The 17,319-nt window shown below is 40.2% G+C and overlaps 1 protein-coding gene across 1 annotated transcript in view; it reads left to right on the top strand.

Annotated features, from left to right (window-relative positions):
• DPYD (dihydropyrimidine dehydrogenase) overlaps positions 1 to 17,319 on the top strand; it is a 348,807-nt gene that overhangs the window by 286,910 nt on the left and 44,578 nt on the right. The window contains exon 20 of the mRNA XM_082286925.1: positions 13,961 to 14,140. Coding sequence (XP_082143051.1) covers positions 13,961 to 14,140 — 180 coding nt within the window. The remainder of the gene's footprint in view (positions 1 to 13,960; positions 14,141 to 17,319) is intronic.

A 17,319-nucleotide genomic window follows, 5' to 3' on the forward strand; every position in this document is an offset into this window, starting at 1 on the left:
GCACTGTGCTCTTGTCCTCACCGTGTTGTGTTCAGCCCATGTGCACCTGCTGCCTCCAGGCCTTGCCCCGTGACCCTCCTCATCTCTCAGGCAGGGGAAGAAGGTGGGAGTGTTCCCCCACCACAGGCAGAGCTGCCATGAATCTGGATCTGCCCCATACCCTTCTTTCCTCCCAGCACCAGTGGGACCTCAGGGATGTGAGGAAGAGCAAAACAACTCTGGAAATGGGACAGCCCATGACAGGAAAGCAATAGTGATGAGTTTTGCCTCTGTATGATAAACTCTCTCTCCAACATGGAACACAGTTGTTTTTGTGAGACTGCTTGTGGATTTTTAACATTTTCAACGAGCCTTCTTGTTGGTACCTCTTTGGAGCAAAAGTCTCAAGGGATTCAGAACAGTTTGGTTATTATTTTTTCTTAAGCAGGCCTTTTAGAGAAGCATTTAGCTGAGAAATTTTTATAACAGCAAGATGGTCCTTTGTGTGTGAATAAACAGGCTTTTCCGTCACAAAATCGTGGGACTTGATCTATGAGGCGGCACTGTTATTGTATTTGTGCAAATGTGAAACCCTGTAAGGACCTCTATACTTTTTTTATGGCTACAGAACTGCAAAGTAGGGATCTGGTTCTTCATGCATTTCATTGCTATTCTTTTTAGCCCATGTCAGTGTCTGTTGAAGTCAGTGAAGACTCTGATACCTTAGCTAAGTGAGGACTAGATCAGGTCGGAAAATTCTCATCCTGGGATTACTATTTGTGCAATTTAATGCAGAGTGGAGAACTAAAAGACATTCAAATCATGGGCGTGCAGAGCAGGGGAGTGAGGGAGCTGGCCCTGTATTTTGAAGCTCCAGGTTAAGTTTATACTGATAACCACTGGGAAGAAAATACTTTTGTCTTGCAATGAATAGCCATGATTTTGAATGAAGACAAGGAGTTCTTTTGTCTCAGCCCGGTATGAGGAGAATGAAGTCGCATGGATTGCTGCAAGTCTCAAACAGCCACAGGGTGCCATTGGTGTGGCAGAGCAAGGCTGTGCTTCTCCTGCCTGGACTCCCAAAGAGCCCACCCTTCCTCCACCCCCTGCCCACACGGGGGGAACACAGGCTGCAGGCTTTGCTTTGTGCCAGGCAGAGAGTGCTCCAAGGGTAGATAAGCCCAAGAACAGGCACACTTGGGCACCAGCTGGACGCTGTGAGGTTTTTGACACAGGCTGTGGCTTGAGGGGTAGAAGAACAAAACCTTTCTGTACAAAGCTGTGCACGACACAGAGAAGTTAAGGTGCTGGACCTAATTCTTCTCTCCCGATTAAAACTGATGAGGGAAGAATAGGTTGCTGGATGCAGTGTCAGGCTACCAAAATGATACAAGACAAGATTCAAGGGATGGTGCTTTAGACCCACCAAGATTTTTAAGAAAAAAACCCGCCACTTGAGGCAAAACCACTTTTCAGATGTGAGTCCTTTGATTGAGATAAGTGTAGTCTCCTGTAGAAATAGCAGTTTTTAGACTGTATTCCCAAAGAAACTTGATAGGTATTTGTACATCCATTTGAGTATCCTCCATCACATTTGAGCTTTGTGGCCATTTTCACTGAAATTTGCCAGAAGGTGGAAAGTGTTTTACTCTAACAGATTTTGAGAAACAAAAAAAGGCAGAGGAGAGAGAGTAGCTGCATTCCTTCACTGTAAGCACAAGCACACTATGAGCTCACCTTTATTAGACCTCTGAGAACCCGCATGGGACAGCGCTGTTAGGACCGTGTCAGCCACAGGAAAGGCTTTAATTGGCAGTCACACCTTATTAGACGTCAGAGAACCCAACCAGGAGACACAGAGCTGCTGGAAGCCAGATATCATTAGCTCCACTGCTCACAGAGCCACGCACTGAAAAAAGTCTTCAATGGATGCAGCACTGAATGGAGTGGCCGTTCTCTGCAGAGCTGAAATTTGCAGTACATGCAGAAACAAAAGAGGGAACAAAGTGCTGTTTGAACATGTCGACATAAAATCCAAAGAAAAATGAATGTGAAAGAGAGGAAAGAGTTGGGACAGACATACCCAAGCATTCACTTCTGAAAACATTTCATTATTTTCTGTTTTTTTCCTAGCCCGGTGCTAATTACAGAAATTCAACCTGTTCTCAACTGTCTGTCTTTGCTAATAAAAAAAAAGTAATTAGAGAACTGCCACACTTGCTCCATTACAGACGATTGGGAGGGAAATTGCTAATTGATAGTGAGAATTTTCTGTGACAATTTCTTTTAAAGGAAATCAGAATTTGTCAAACAAAAACAATTTATAAAGTTTTTTGGTTATAGTAGTAAAAACCATCAAATTAGAACAGGTTTGTGGTGGTTTTCATTACTGATTCTTACATATTTTTTTGCCATTTTTAATGAAAAGTTGCAAAATTCAAATCAGCACATTGTAAAGTTACGGACTAAATTCAACACTAATAATGCCTTTTATTTTGTGCAGTTTTGCATTAGTTCTACATTTTATTTGGAGCTGCTTAGGGGATTTATCTATTAGCTTTCCTTTATTTCTGCTCATTTCACCAGCTAGTAAATGAAGTCTGCATAGATAGGATTGTTATTTCATAAATTCATAAGAATGAATTAAAGCTCATTCTGTAACAATTGCTATTTGTCATTCTCATAATGAATTCTCATGCAAAGTAGTTTCAACTATCACTGTGTGGTAATAATTATTTACTAACAATTAGGTCTCAGTTGGGCATCAGCTCAAATGCTGTCCTTATACCAGTCACTCATGGCCTCTGCAGGGGGATTTGTTCTCCTGGGGACACTGGGTCTGCTCCCCTTTCCTGGGAGTTTGCCCTGCTTCCCTGGGGCTGGTCACACAGGGACTTTAAGAATTGAGGCGATGGGAAGAATAATTGCTTTGGCGACATGTTTTTCTCCATGTCTCCCAAGGAGCCACAACATTGCTTGTCCTTTGAAAACCCAGTACTGCTACACCTATTTTTAATGTGGATTCACACTACTGATGTGGATTCGTGCTGCTGCTCTCTTACACGAACACTCACAGAGCTCTTCTCCATGTAGATAAAGCACATTGTGTGAATTGACACCGAGTGAGTTTTGTTTAAAGTTTGCAAACTAAATGCAACATGGAGATGACTCTTCACTAGAGGCTTGGTTAATTGTTGATGAAATTGTAGGCAAGTTATTTTACTCAGCTCAGGTTGCTTTCAGACATGAAGCTAGCTCTGTTGCAGACTGAGTTCCCTTGAGTACGTGCGGAGGTGACTGAAAATTGAATCTGGAAGTGTACCCAGCTCCTTGTTGGATATTGAAAATAAATAGAAGGCAAGATAAGCACAGTGGAAAATGCTGTTTCTTTGTTCCTTTCTGCCATCTACAATAATTACTTAGGAAAATTCTTGTGAGGTTGCTTTTTTTTAATGTTATATGTGTTGTAACTGCAGGGGACTTGTTTTCCAAAAAGGGAGAATGTAAAACATTCAGTATTGCAAAGATCTGCCGTCAGAGAAGTTCTTCTTGGAAACATTGTCAGTCATACAAAGAAAATACATGTTTAAGAAATTTTCCTTTTTGTATCGTAGCAGCTCTGTTGATCTTTCAGTCAGAGGCTGTACCTGGCAGTGAAAGGAAGAAAGGGAGAGCAAGCAGTGGAAGAGGCTGTGCTCAGGGAAGGCATGGTCCTGGAGCCCCCACTGAAACAGGGATGCACTGCTGTGCAGCTCAGCTTGGGCTTGGTGCTGGGCTAGGTCAGTTTGGTCGCTGATCTGTTGCTTTTCCCAGTGTGAGAGCAGTGGGTTTTCTGCCCAGGAAGGAGGGAGCAGTAAGTTTTTTCCTGCTACAGCACAAGCCCCCTGACACAGCTTGATCTGGCTGAGGAGGGGTTCTTTTATCCATGCAATTAGAATAAGAGAAACAGAGAAAGCATTTTTCTAAGCTGGCATTTCGGAAGCTGGCAGTACATTTAAGAAAGGGTTTAACTTCCTTCAATATCCTGAGTTATGTTGCTGCTTTTCTTGCTGATATTTATTATTTGGACTGAGATAGGTAAAACAATCCCTAAGGAAATGTGGAAGTGGGTTTTTATCTCAGACACAAAGGATTCACAGGGTCAGAACTATTTTGTTCACATGAATCTCACTCTTCAATGGACACAGCAGATGCTGCACAAATTCGTACAGGCAAGCTGATAAAGGATGAAAGTAATTTTAGCTGAAATATAATGTGAGAATACTAGAGGGAAAGACTCGCAAGGATGAGGGGTTAATCATTGCAGGACTGAATTGAGGTTCCAAAATGGAAAAATTTCTGTTTCATTTTGAGAGGTCTGCAGCTTTCAAAATTCTGGTCACAGGAGGATTCCCCTCAGTAGGTGGTTCTCATTAGAATTTGTTGAAAATTTCTTTGAGGAAACTGGTTTTCATTGACAAATTTCATTTAATCTAAATAGATCTGGGGTTAAGTCCCTGCTGAGTCTTGATTCAGAGTGTCCTGGGATGGACACTGAAGGTCTACCCTGGATCTGTTAAGCGTTAATGAGCCTGACTATTGCCAGTGATCAGGGAATAGTTATTCTGTCATAGGGAAGTTTAAGCATGGAAAAGTTTTCCAGTTTAGACTGATAATCAAAATTCTAAAAACGTGGGGAATTAACACATTTAAAGAAAAAAATATTATTTGGGTGAATCAAATCTGTTTCAATCTTTTTGCAACATATTTTGGTTTTGACCTTTTCATTCCAATTAACTTGGATTGCAAAACAGACATTTTCAAGTTAAATGTAGCCATTGCATTCCATGTTGTCAAACAGCACATATTGGTAATTCTGAAACTCTTTTCCCCACGTTATTCAGAACACCGTTGTTTTCTGAAAAGCATGCTTTCCTAGCATCATGCTCATCTCTGACAAATGCACCTTTCCAAAAATGGGACGACAGACCAACTTGATTCCAGAGATGATGGTGTTCCTGTGGCTAGCTCTTGGATAACAAAATATTAAAAATACTGCTAACTTCTGTGTAATGTTAGTTGATGACCTTTGTCATCAAAGCACCATATCTGAGTGACTTAACTGGTACCTGCTATAGAAATTTCTTTGGAGCTGGAAATGGGTCAGATAAATCTACTTCTACCTCACGCAACATCTACCTGACACAACTGGTGATGCTGTCCCAGCAGCTGAAGAGAGCTGGGAGAGCTGAAGGATTTCATTTCCACAACAGTACTTATAAGAGAGAGGCGAGACCTTTGGGTGTTAATAAATGAAATATGATGTATTAATATGAAATATGAATATAAATATATTCAGAATATATTTAAAGATAGTCGTAGAGCCTCTATATATGATTGGACTGTTTACACAGGGGAGTTAGTTCATCTGCTTTCAAAGCTATCTTTCATTTTGTAGATCTGCAGTACAATGATACGATTTGCTATACATGGCTGATTATGAAGCTGTTTCCCAGACTCCTCAATGCTCAAGGCATGTGGAATCATATTTGTTTTCTTAGGAAAGATGATCACGATCAGCACTTTTATCGGGGTGTGTGTGCCCACCTACTGCATAAAGGTCCACTTTGTAGTTCCAAGAACTGACAGAATGCTTTAGTGAGATAAGGAAATATAACCATTCCTCTAGGGGTGGTTGACAGGGAAAAAACCCGCAGTTACCTCAGGGAGCCTTCTGAAAATTCTTGATTTATTCTGCATTTCCCCTCTCAAAGACACGGGATACAAAATTGCTTCGTTCAGGGTCCCTTGATAAGTACCAGTTTCCCACTCCCAAACACCCAGTTTAGCTATTTAGATCAAAGATACATTAATTGGCAATGGAGAACTTAAGGGGAGGAAAAATAGATATGAGTAGGCTAGGAATTAATGTGTTGGATAACATTCCTAAAGGATCCCTTATAGTGCTCTTATCTCCTGCCGTGCCCTCGTCTGATAAGTGGCTAATGGATTCTCGACTTTTTTCTCCTCCTTCACTGTTGGCCACTCACAACTGCCCAGGGTTGCTGGAGTGCAGTACATGAACAAGATCTGTCTTGCAGCCCCCCAAAATCAGGTACTTTGAGGTCTCTCTGCCAGGAAGAGTAAGCCATCACCTTGGTGCTGGAGAAGCTTCTGAGTAAGCCTGTGTCAGGCAGGAGCCTGCTGTGGCTTCAGCACATGCTGTGGGGCTCTTCCTGCTGCTCAGCTGCTGCATCCGTATTTCCGTCCCTGCGGTCCCTGCCTCGATGCTCCCTAAGTGCCAGCTCAGCTCTGCTTGACACCATGTCAGCATTTTGTTGTCCTGTTGTAGAGAGGATCCAAGCTGTTGCAGGAAATACAGCGTTTATCCCATAAGCTTGTCTTGCGTGGACTGGAGACCTTCTTCTCCTTTTAACTAATTTTGAGCTCCATTATTTACTGACATTAGCCTGTACTTCTGATTAGAATGACAATTTATCTCAAGATTGTCTGATAAAATTTCTTGAGGTATAACAAAATATCTGAAATACTTCACTGACTTACTGAGACCCACATGGCATAGGACTATCCAGTCTTTTTTTTTTTTTCATTATAGATTTTTTTAAACCTTATGTGAATGGTTGCCTACTTTGCAGAGCCTGGAGTTATTAGCATCTTTGAATCTTTCTTCTGTGCGTTATCCCTCAAAGTGTCACTAGTAATGAAACACAGAATTTTAAAAGAAACATAAAGATTTAGTTAGAAAGTTAGCTGCACTGAATTTAGTTAAAATATAAGTGAGTTTAGGCCCGGCTAGAATTAATTAAAGGTTAATAGTTAGTTAAGAAGAGCCCTCAGCTCATTAGGACGTCAAGTCTTGGACTCAGTAGAGTCCAAGATTAGTTGGGCTTTTTTCCCCATAATTCAGACAATTCATAGATGTAATATTTGAGTCCTTCAAACTGCTCCCTGAAAGCTGTACTAGACTCTGAAACAAAAAGTCGTTCATTAGCTCATGTATATTGGTTCAATTGTAATCTTTTAAAAAGGCTATCAGCTATCATGCAATTCAGTTTTGTGTCTTGATCCAGTATCTGAAGACTTGTTAAGTAACACCCCATCTGCTAACCTGTATCTCTAGAGTCATTTAAGCAGCTAATGTGAGTGAATCAAATCATTCCATCTGTACTATATCAGTATTTTGGAAGCTTTTTCCTTTCATAAATTTGTCCTTTAAAACAAAGAGTCTCGAGGTTTTTTCCTGAGACTGCACCACGTTGTCTGATAAACCACTTCCCCTACTGTTCTTAATCCTACAACCCTCTAGCAGAGGTAATAATTAGATAGAAAGGATAATTTAGGCGACTCATTTAATGTTCTGGTAAGTTGGTGTTCAACGAGACATGAGGAGGAGGAATCATCATTATAGAGGCAGCCTTTCCATAGGCATTGGTATCCTGAAGATTGTACATACAGAAACCTCTCTCAGAGGAGATTTTATTTGTCTGCATGCTCCCACATAGCAGCTCTTGCCACATTATTATGAGCACTATGTCAGACAACCAATGCAGTGTCTGCTGCTTTTTGCTGTGGAGATCTGGGCACATCTAAATTATTGTACAGGGGCTAGAAAACATACCTTCTCATTTCCATAGACAAGAGCATATAGATTGCATGGACCAGAAGGGGCTTCCTCTAGTCAAGTCAATTTTTGCTACCTACTTTTGAGAATAAATTCTAATTTGTATATATGCCTTACCTAGATTATCATAATGCTGTTACCCACTACAATAAAATTAATCATCTTAATGTTGGCAACTCCTATACATACACAGGTGGGCACAAATAGAATCTCAATCGATAGACACTAATCAAGAAAGCAGTAGCTTCAACTATACATTAAATAACAGCTCAGGCATTCATAAATGTTTCTCCAACAGGAAGGTGAATTCATGTCTTCAATACTTATCAGGAAGAATTTTTAATAGAAAAAGCTTCTGTAGAAAGATGATTAATGCTAAAATTGAAAATATAATACAAAGCAGAAAACCTTTTATTTACCATTTGGTCATACCAGTAAAAATATTGCAAAGGGAGTCAACCAAATTAATGGAAAAGCACAATTGTTAATGTGTTGTAAACCCTCTCACATGTATCTCAGAGGAATAATAGTTCTTTATCCCTTTGCTATGGTCAGAATATTAGAAATTGTGAAGTCAAAGGCCAATTTCTTAATCGAATGGCATTTTGAGAGCTATTTTATTTACAAATCCTGTGCAGTTTAGAACCAAAGCTGAAATAAGTCTCCATCTTCTGGGGAAGCAAGATGGCATTCTGCTAAATGCTAGAATTTTATCATTTGAAGGGGAAAAAAGGCAAAAAGAAAGCAGCCAGTGAGACCTACGAATATAAAAGCATTTGAGATCTCAGAAGGAGCTTAAATCAATGCACTGCCACAGTTACAGCACAGATGAAAGAGCCTGCTGTCTCAACTGCCAGGAAACTACTTAGAAACTCTCACTTTGATTTTTTTTTTGGTAGTCCGTTACATTACCACTAAATGCAATATACGGAGACATCACTGCTTTGATGTTGTACAGCTACAACAAATGGAAACTAATATGGTAGAACAGTCAAGCTATGTAATTTGCATTTGTATATACAAATATATACCCATCAATCTTCTTACTTCTAGACTGCTTATCACTGCCACCCATCTGCCTCCTTACTGATACTTCTGTTTTCATAAAAGTGACAATTATTTTACACCCATGTCCTGAAGAGAGATACATATATTTCAGAGGGGTGTAAAAATTAAAATTTTCTCCAAGCTATTGTCTCCCAGAACAAATTCTTCACTTGCAAAGGGTTCTAAGAGTACTTTGAAACAATTTCAAATTGGAGCACAACTGCTGCCAGAGCTTACAGGATTTTTGTTCACACAGATCTTGTCACACTAAGAATACTTACTCTCTTCTTGAAAAACAACACGTTATTGAACAGGCTAGATTCTCTGACCTGCTCCAGTCTATACTGATCTAGCAGTATGTGAGATTATACACAATAGCTCTTGTTAGGTGAAAGTAGTGTAGGGAAAAGTACACAAGCATGTCTAGATCTGCATCTCCTCTGTGGCCTCTGCTGGAATCCCAGTTATTGATGGAATAGAAATAATGCAGATAGGTACTAGGATTCATTTTTGGCACCATCTTCCCCTTCATCACCTGTCCAGCTGGGATTTTGCCATATAATAATGAGTTTGTGTAAAAACTGAAGGTCGTGGGGCAAGAAAGAGTGCACAGCCTGAAGAGGACTTCACTGTTTCCTCTTCTAGTGTTACTGAAAAACATTTCTCCTCTACAAGATCTCCCAAAGGGAAAATGCAGGGATAGCACTGAGCAGGAGTTACTATACTGGGTGATCTGACTGGAAATGCCTCAGGCACTTTGTCCAAATTCTGCATGGATGGCACAGGTCTTCCACACAGTCCCTCAGGACAGGCCAAAATTTGGACAGGAACCAGATCCATTTTTGTAGAGAGTGGAACAAAAATTAAATTTAATGTCTGGGTATTTTTCCCACTGCTTCTAGAACACAGACTGTGGACAAAACTGAAAGGTCTTACACAGACAGAGCTCTCAATAAACAGTGCAGGGGATTTACCTCAGTAAGCACTTCAGAAACTGGCATCTTTGTTGTGTAGTGATTCTGCTAACAGCAAAGGCGTCTACAATGTTTTGTGGCTGACGTGGAAGTACTTGTCACCAGTAATGAACTTTTTCTTCAAAATACATGAATTAAAAGTTTCAGATTCGTGTGAATGTTTAATAACAATCTTTTAACCTGGAAAAATAATTTTACACAATAATGATCTCTTTACAATTTACTCCAGTTCCTCAAGTAAGACTTGTAATGTCTCTAGATCCTGGGACTAAGTTAGACTCAGTTTTTACGTTTATTTAGTAGCAGAGCAGACTGGTCATTTCTTACAAAAGACATCAGCAGGGACCTTTGCATGCCTCTCCCATCACTGCAGTTTGCAGAATCGTTTTACTTAGAGCCTTAACCTGTGGTTCCTTTCGCATCACCATTCCCCAGTGAGGTAATTTGGTGTGTGTTTACCAACAGCAAAGCAGGCATTGTGTCTCTTAGTATCTCAGACGTGTCTGTAAAGATTAGAATTGTAACTTACAGTTGCAACTTATGCTGAGCAGTTTTAGATTTCAGAATACTGAGAGCACATTATAATTGATCATACATTGCACGTTGGCCTACATCTCTCTTTTGGGATATAAGGGGCAATCATTGGAGTCTGGATCTGCGAGAAAAGGAGGGAGATCCAATGTTAAAATTTAAATTGTAGCAGTTCTACTACTGGGACAGAGCCAGGCAATGCAGTAAAACCAAGCTTGTGCAAACTTATCTCCCTGCATATTAGTGCAATGTGAATACACGTTACCTTCCTAAACAGGAAAAATGTAGCACCTTCCACTTCTAGTCCAAATTCTAGTTCAGTGCTAGAGACCAACACAAGCAAGACAGCAGGACAGCACTTGTCAGCAGTACAGCTGACAGCTTCATTGTGACCTGGACTCTGTCCCAATAGGATGCTGCACAGGGCCAGTCTCTCATCTTCCACAGAAGATGCTTTCTACCTAAATGTTTCAGGTGAAAGGCTGGGTCAGTGAACAGCTGAATGTTAATTTACTCACTAAACAGATCCACTTGGATTATTTAGGATTAAGGGATATTAAACAGGTGCCATCCCTGCTGTGCAAAGTCCCAGCACTGCTGCTTGCCAGAACCTGGGCTGATAAACCACACAAGCAGCGGATCCAGGCGCGCTCTGTTTCGTGCACTTGTCCATAAGCAGCCTCTGTTGGCCATGGGATACAGAGCACTGCTCTGGCACAACACAGCAGAGGTGTGTTCTCACTTGTGAAGTCTCAGTGCTGTTCAGGTCTTTGCTTCAGGGTCTAAAGGGAAGCACATTCTGCTGTGCTTGGTGGGTACCAGCCTGATGCTGAGGAGAGGGGCTGAGCGGGCAGGGCTGGTTGCAGTTCCGGCTGCTGCTCCATTGGTGTGTGAGGCACAGACAGCAGTCCTTGCACAGCACTTCTCGCCTTTATCTCCTCTTGAGGGGGTTTAATAAGACATTAAAGGAGAGGTGGTAGCTTGAGGGGGCTTGGGCTCAGCATTGAGCTTTGCAAGGGAGGCAAGTGCCTGTTCCCAGTGCAAGCAGGAGCAAAGTGGGGGCATTAATGAGGTGTGGAGATGGGTCGGTTCAGTTCTTCTGTGATTTTTCCGGATGCCTGAGTTTGAGTCTCACCTGGTCTATTGCCCTGCCACTTCTCTTGTGCTGAAAAGAGTCATTTAAACTGGTGATTCAGAGGCAGCCAGGTATGATGCTAAAAACCTCTCTCTGTGGTGTAGAAATTGTCATGGCTGATGGGTCATGGTGACCTTTTATCCTGACTTTGTTCACCACCTTTTAAAATGCAGCAAAGGCTTCTACACTGATTGATGGAAGATACTGTAAGCCTAAAATACACATCTCGCTATCTGATATGTGCAACATAAGAAATTTTAAAGCTCAGAATTTTGGAATTTGCCAAAAAAATGGCAAAACAATTTCAGTTGGTTTTGTATGTGTTAATGCTTGAAGCTGTCTTGTTCTAGGAAAGGCCCATAAACACAAGCACTTGCTTTTATCGCAGTGAAATCAGTGAAAGGCATGTTTGGCTAATTATCCACACCATTGGGCGCCACAGTCATAAGGTTTCTACAGAAGAGGAGGATTGTTTGAGATCACTTGCTTGGTTTAAGCCTTTCCATTTCATGTAACATTTTTTCTTTGGTGCAGAAATTTACATTTTTCTTAAAATTGCACTTTGCCTTCAGTTCTGGAACTTTTTTGGCTTTCCAGGGAAGGCAAATAGTGCACTGCTTATAGAATCACATGGATCAAATAGTTAGCTCTTAGTGTGTTATTATCTTCCACACATTTTTATATTATTGCAGTTCATAACACTGCACCACAAGCTGGAAAACAGTGAAAGCCTCTTTATTTATAAGGTTATTACAGGTATCCTCCAGTGTATCTCATGTGTATACATCCTGTCAAAATATTTCAGGATTTTGACAAAAGTGTCTGAACTTGTTTCAAGTGACATGACATGGCTTTTAACTGGTTTTTTTTTTACAGTTTTAGTATCTTTAAGAGTAGATCATAAAAGTGTTACCCATACACAAAAAAACCCCAGAGAATTCCTTGCTGTACAAAAAGGTTTAAATAAGCATCAGTGGAGTTTTGCAGTTAAATAACCTGTATGGGAAATTATTATGATGCTCTCTATAATTGCTCTCAAAAAAAAAAAAAATCTTGAAGCCTGTGGAAGGTGTAACAGACCTAATTAATACCCACACTGTTTCTCCAGAGAAAAATATTTTTTTGTAATGTAAATGCACTGCATAGAAAATGTCATTGTGCTTGTTTTATAGCTTGCCCTTATTTTTTTTCTTATTCAGCTGTAGTATATGGTATTTCCCAATGTGATGTGGAACTGTCTTCAGGACTGCAAGTTGTATTGTCATTTCTGAAATTTGGAAAACAAGAATATATTTCTTGTGCTTTTTAAGTGTTGATGTCAATTATGATCTAAAGTGTGTTTCTACATCCAGGAAGTGTGGATGTGTTTGTGCATGGCTGTGTGCACCAGTTCGAGTTCTAAAGTAGGTGGCTATTTCATTGTTGTGTTCACTATGTGTGCATGGAGTCCAGGTATCATCAAGAACATTCCTTTCAGCTTTTACAATGAAAGCTGAATCAGAGGCTGAAAACACTGACACATCTGGAATTTCAGAGCATTTCCAGGGACTGATAATTAATGGCACTCAATCAACCCTGTACCTCATCACTGATGGCTGATTAGAGTTTAGCTAATGAGAAGGTATTCAGACAACAGTCAGGGATTTTTTATTCAGTTGTCATTTTGGTTGGGGATCTCTGTGGGTTTAAGCCTGAGCTGATATCCCCGACATGCCCTAGAAGAACCCACGCAAATGGTCAGACTATTTTCTGCTGTCATTAGTTTTGTGTTACACATTAAGCTCTGCAGGTCAGAGATCACTGCTTTATACGTTTATAAAGCTACATTGCTGTCTGTGTTCTAAAGTATCTAAAAGACAGTGGCCTGGCCTCCCAATTGCACTGAATGGCAGAAGGGGATTGTTCCGTGCCTGGCAATGCTCACCCATAATAACAGGTCAGCTTAATGAGTGCTGTTTGCTGAGACACATCCACTGGATTCAGATTCATCTCAGGGCTATCCAGTGGAATGGAAAGAGGCAATGGGCACAAACTGAAACACAGGAAGTTCCATTTAAATATAAGAAAAAAGCTGCAAGGGAGATGGAACACTGAACTGGGTTCCCCAGAGAGGTGTAGTCTCTGTTTTTGGAGCTATTCAAATCCTGACTGAATACAGTCTTGGGTAGCTTCCTGTAGCTGACCCTTCTCTGAGCTGGAGGTTGGACAACACGATCTCAAAATATGCTTTCCAGTCTCAGCAAGTCTGCGGTTTTGTGATTTGCTGGGCTAGGACATAACTGGCTATGCCTGAACAGAGCAGGCTGGGGGATAGCACTGAGTGTCTGCAGGCAAAGGGCTGAGCACAGGTGGTAGCTGGTTTGCCAGTGTGCTGGCGTGCTCAGCATCAGCTCCCCAGCAGGCACACCTGGGGCTGGGCTTGCAGGTTTATCTCTGAACCGCCCTCAGGTCTGGTCCAAGGGCTGCTGCTGGTGTTACTAAGCCCTTTCTTTCCTAAACTGCAGTGGTGGTATCATGACATAGGATTAAGCAGACGATAATCCTGAAATCTTGTAGGTCTTTGCCAGTGGAGGTGCAGGAAGGGTCACCTGAAAATCAGTAAATCCAAAGAGCTTGCTAATTCTGTATGCTTCTCTGCCAGGATGGTGCTGATAACTGACTTACATTTTGTAGGTGTGCAGTGCGATCCAAAATCAAGATTTCACTGTTATTGATGACTACTGCACTGGACTGCGAGCTCTTCTTTACCTGAAAAGCATTGAGGAACTTGAAGACTGGAATGGACAGAGTCCTGCAACCATGTGCCATCAGAAAGGCAAACCAGTACCTAGAATTGCCGATCTGATGGGAAAGGTACGTTGTTTTATTGCCATTCCTGTATAATAACACCATGTCTTGGTTTTGAATGTAATTCCAAAATCATTGTATGCAGTTTCTGCTACTTACCTTGATTAATCACTGCTGCTGTCACAATTAGTCACCAAGTCATCTTCCTTCTGAATATTAACAAATATGTAGGCAGCTTAAGAAGACAAACTTGAAATGACTTGCTATGGGCTAACATTTTTCCTATAAATATGATCTCTTCACGTGATTCATAATAGCATGTCTTTAAAAAAAGTATAGGATGTAAAATTACAAATGCATTAGAACAAGTTTTGGAACTGCTTGTTTTAATGAAACTCAACTCGCTTCAGATTGATCCCAATATTGTGCCAGAAGTTCCTGGGTGTTCCAGCCAGGGTGCAGCATTCAAGAGACATGCAAAAACCCCCTTGCACTGACTCCAACCAGCTGAGACAGGTAGTCACAGACCAGGTGCTAGCTGGAACACTAGATCAGGTAGGAGCGGTCCTTCAATCACCATACCTGAGCATCTCATGGTCTTTCATGTGTGCTGATGCCCAAACCTGCAAGATAGGGGAGTTCCAGGTGAGGATCAGTGACACCAGACAATTTAATAAATTCTGCAAGCTCATTTAAACCTAGAAAGTCTGTGATGAAATAGGAATGGAAACGATGGTCAGCATGAAATCCTAACCTCTGGACTGTCTTTCCTCTCTGCTCTAGTAGATCCCTGCTACAAAAGCATTTTTGGAGGTTTTTGACAGATGCAATGGGTTGCAGCTGCCCCAGTCCTGCTCATCCCTCCACCAGGGCACCTGCTGATCCGTGCTGAGAAGCAGGGAGGTGTAACTGGCTTCCTGCTGATGCCCAGCTGCCTCCTGCTCTAAGCAAAATACCTGCACAGCAGGGAAGCCAAGCTTTTGTTTCTGGTTACTAGAGGGGATCACTTTGAAGACTGATTTCAGTTATACATCATGCCTATTGATTATCCTTCCAAAAATCTGATGTACGACTGTTGAAAATGTTGTAAAAAGTAAAGAATTACAAAAGAATAGGATTTGGAATGTCAAACGCCTCCAAATCTCTGCTTATCATTGCTGATGACTGGAATTGGATTTAGCAGGAGATTAGAGACTCCTATATTGTTGTTGTTCTCTGTGGAGCTCTGAAAATTATAACATTACCTTCAAGGAGGAAAGACAATCCTATTCCTAAAGCTCTGGATAATACACTGCTTAAAAATAAACCAAGATATAAGCAGTTTCATTTTCATCTACTTATGTTAAGCAGTTAAACCAGGCTCAAAGGGTTATATCTAAACTTCTTTCCTTTAACACCTGTGGAAACCTACACAGCATTTCCAAGTCATGTTACAGATTTGTTGTAATTCTTCTTTAAAGCTGCGCTCGGTGTTCTTTGTATTACCTTTGTATTTTACTGAGCAGACAACCATTGACAAAGATGTTTCTCATGTCCTTTTGAATAAGGAAAAGAAATTGTAATTCTTAGTCTTTTTTGCTTGTCACTACATCAATAATTAACTTTAAAAAGGTTGCGTGAAAATATGCTTTAAGGAAGCATTTAATAATTCAAAGGAATCTTGACTTGAAACAGGTCACATGAAAAAGAATAAAAACAAAGCCCTATGTAATCTTGTCTGGCTGGCTCTGTTAGACATTTAAAAGACATACAGAATATAATTGTGTATTTGTATTAGCACTGAATTACATCATTGTAATGTTGCTACTAAATAATAGGATTTAAAGTTAAGCAGGATGCATCGTTGATGAGCTATTGATACATTCTAGGCATAAGCTCAGGATGGCTGTTTGTCCAGGAATGAACAAGGGAAAAGGAAGAAAAATAATATAACTCTGGTAACTGGAAATACTATGATAAATGATCCTACTAGGGGCAATCAAATACAAAGACTTGATATCATTAATATTTATAATATCATAATTAGCAAGACTGTGCCTAAGCAGTGTTATTAGTGTAACTAATTATGTTATCATAAACTAAGTTTGCAGTATTGTAGGAATCAGTATTCTTACTTTCATAAATTATTATCAATATTGGATTTCATGTACTTGTGCCTGGTAAATTTAGTTAAGTACTGTAGTTTCATCTCAATTCAAACACAAATATCTAACTTGCATGGCAGCAAGTCATAACACCCATTTGTGATTTTCTTTCTAAAATGAATTCACTGAAAAGCACGTCCTTACTCTTTATTTGGAACAGAGAAAATAACCTATTGCTATGTCCCCATTGATAAAATAATGTGTGGGAATGTGTATGTTATATATGAAGTAAAATGTGACAGCCAAAATCCTGCCTCTTAGAAACATACAAGGAGCTGTCCCAATTTGTATTAGTATATACTATGAGATGAAATGCAGTTTCTTCAGTAAGACCTTGTGAGAAGCTAAACAGCAAATACATGTGAACATTTGCATTTTAAAAAACAAAAAAATGAATTTGCTGATTTTGATGTGTTGTGGGTTTGGTGCAGTAAATTTAAAAATATACAGGAATCATCCCCCTTTTTGTTACAAGATTACTATTATTTCCAAATAGAATCACAGGGATCAGAAGTTCAGACATTTGACATTTTAATAATAAGGAACTGAAGCAGAATTATTTTCCCCAGCATGAAGAACCACTTGCTTTCTGATTTTATACAAATTCATTGAGCCTCCACCAGTTGTAAATACAGTACGGATTTAGGAGCCATTCTGTTCCTGGATAAGTATGTTCTCAATGGTATCTGTTTTGATTCACAGTGCAGTATTGAATGTTAATGTCCATAGTTTTATATAATGGTGGACTATTCTTTTTCTAATTCATTTTCTGTCCTGGTTTCCACATCAAACAGATGCTGAGTGCAGAGTGTTGCCACAGGAGAGTGACACAGTGGAGTTTTGTCATGAAATATTGTAGTATTTGATGACCGGAGTAAACTAAAAGATAAATACTTTCTTCTAAATGGTACACCTGACCTCAAACTGAAGCTGTCTTGCCATGCAGTCACCAGATAAATGATGAACTGAGCAGTTATCACTGTCAGGTGTTACATTTATCACAATAATTTCCTTCCTAAACAGAGAGAATACTGAAAGTACTGTGCTAAATAGTGTAATATAACAAGCAGTTAAATAGCAAACATAAAATTCTTTGGCTGA

The sequence above is a fragment of the Coloeus monedula genome, assembly GCF_965178545.1.
Source record: "Coloeus monedula genome assembly, chromosome: 9".
Lineage (NCBI taxonomy): Eukaryota > Metazoa > Chordata > Aves > Passeriformes > Corvidae > Coloeus > Coloeus monedula.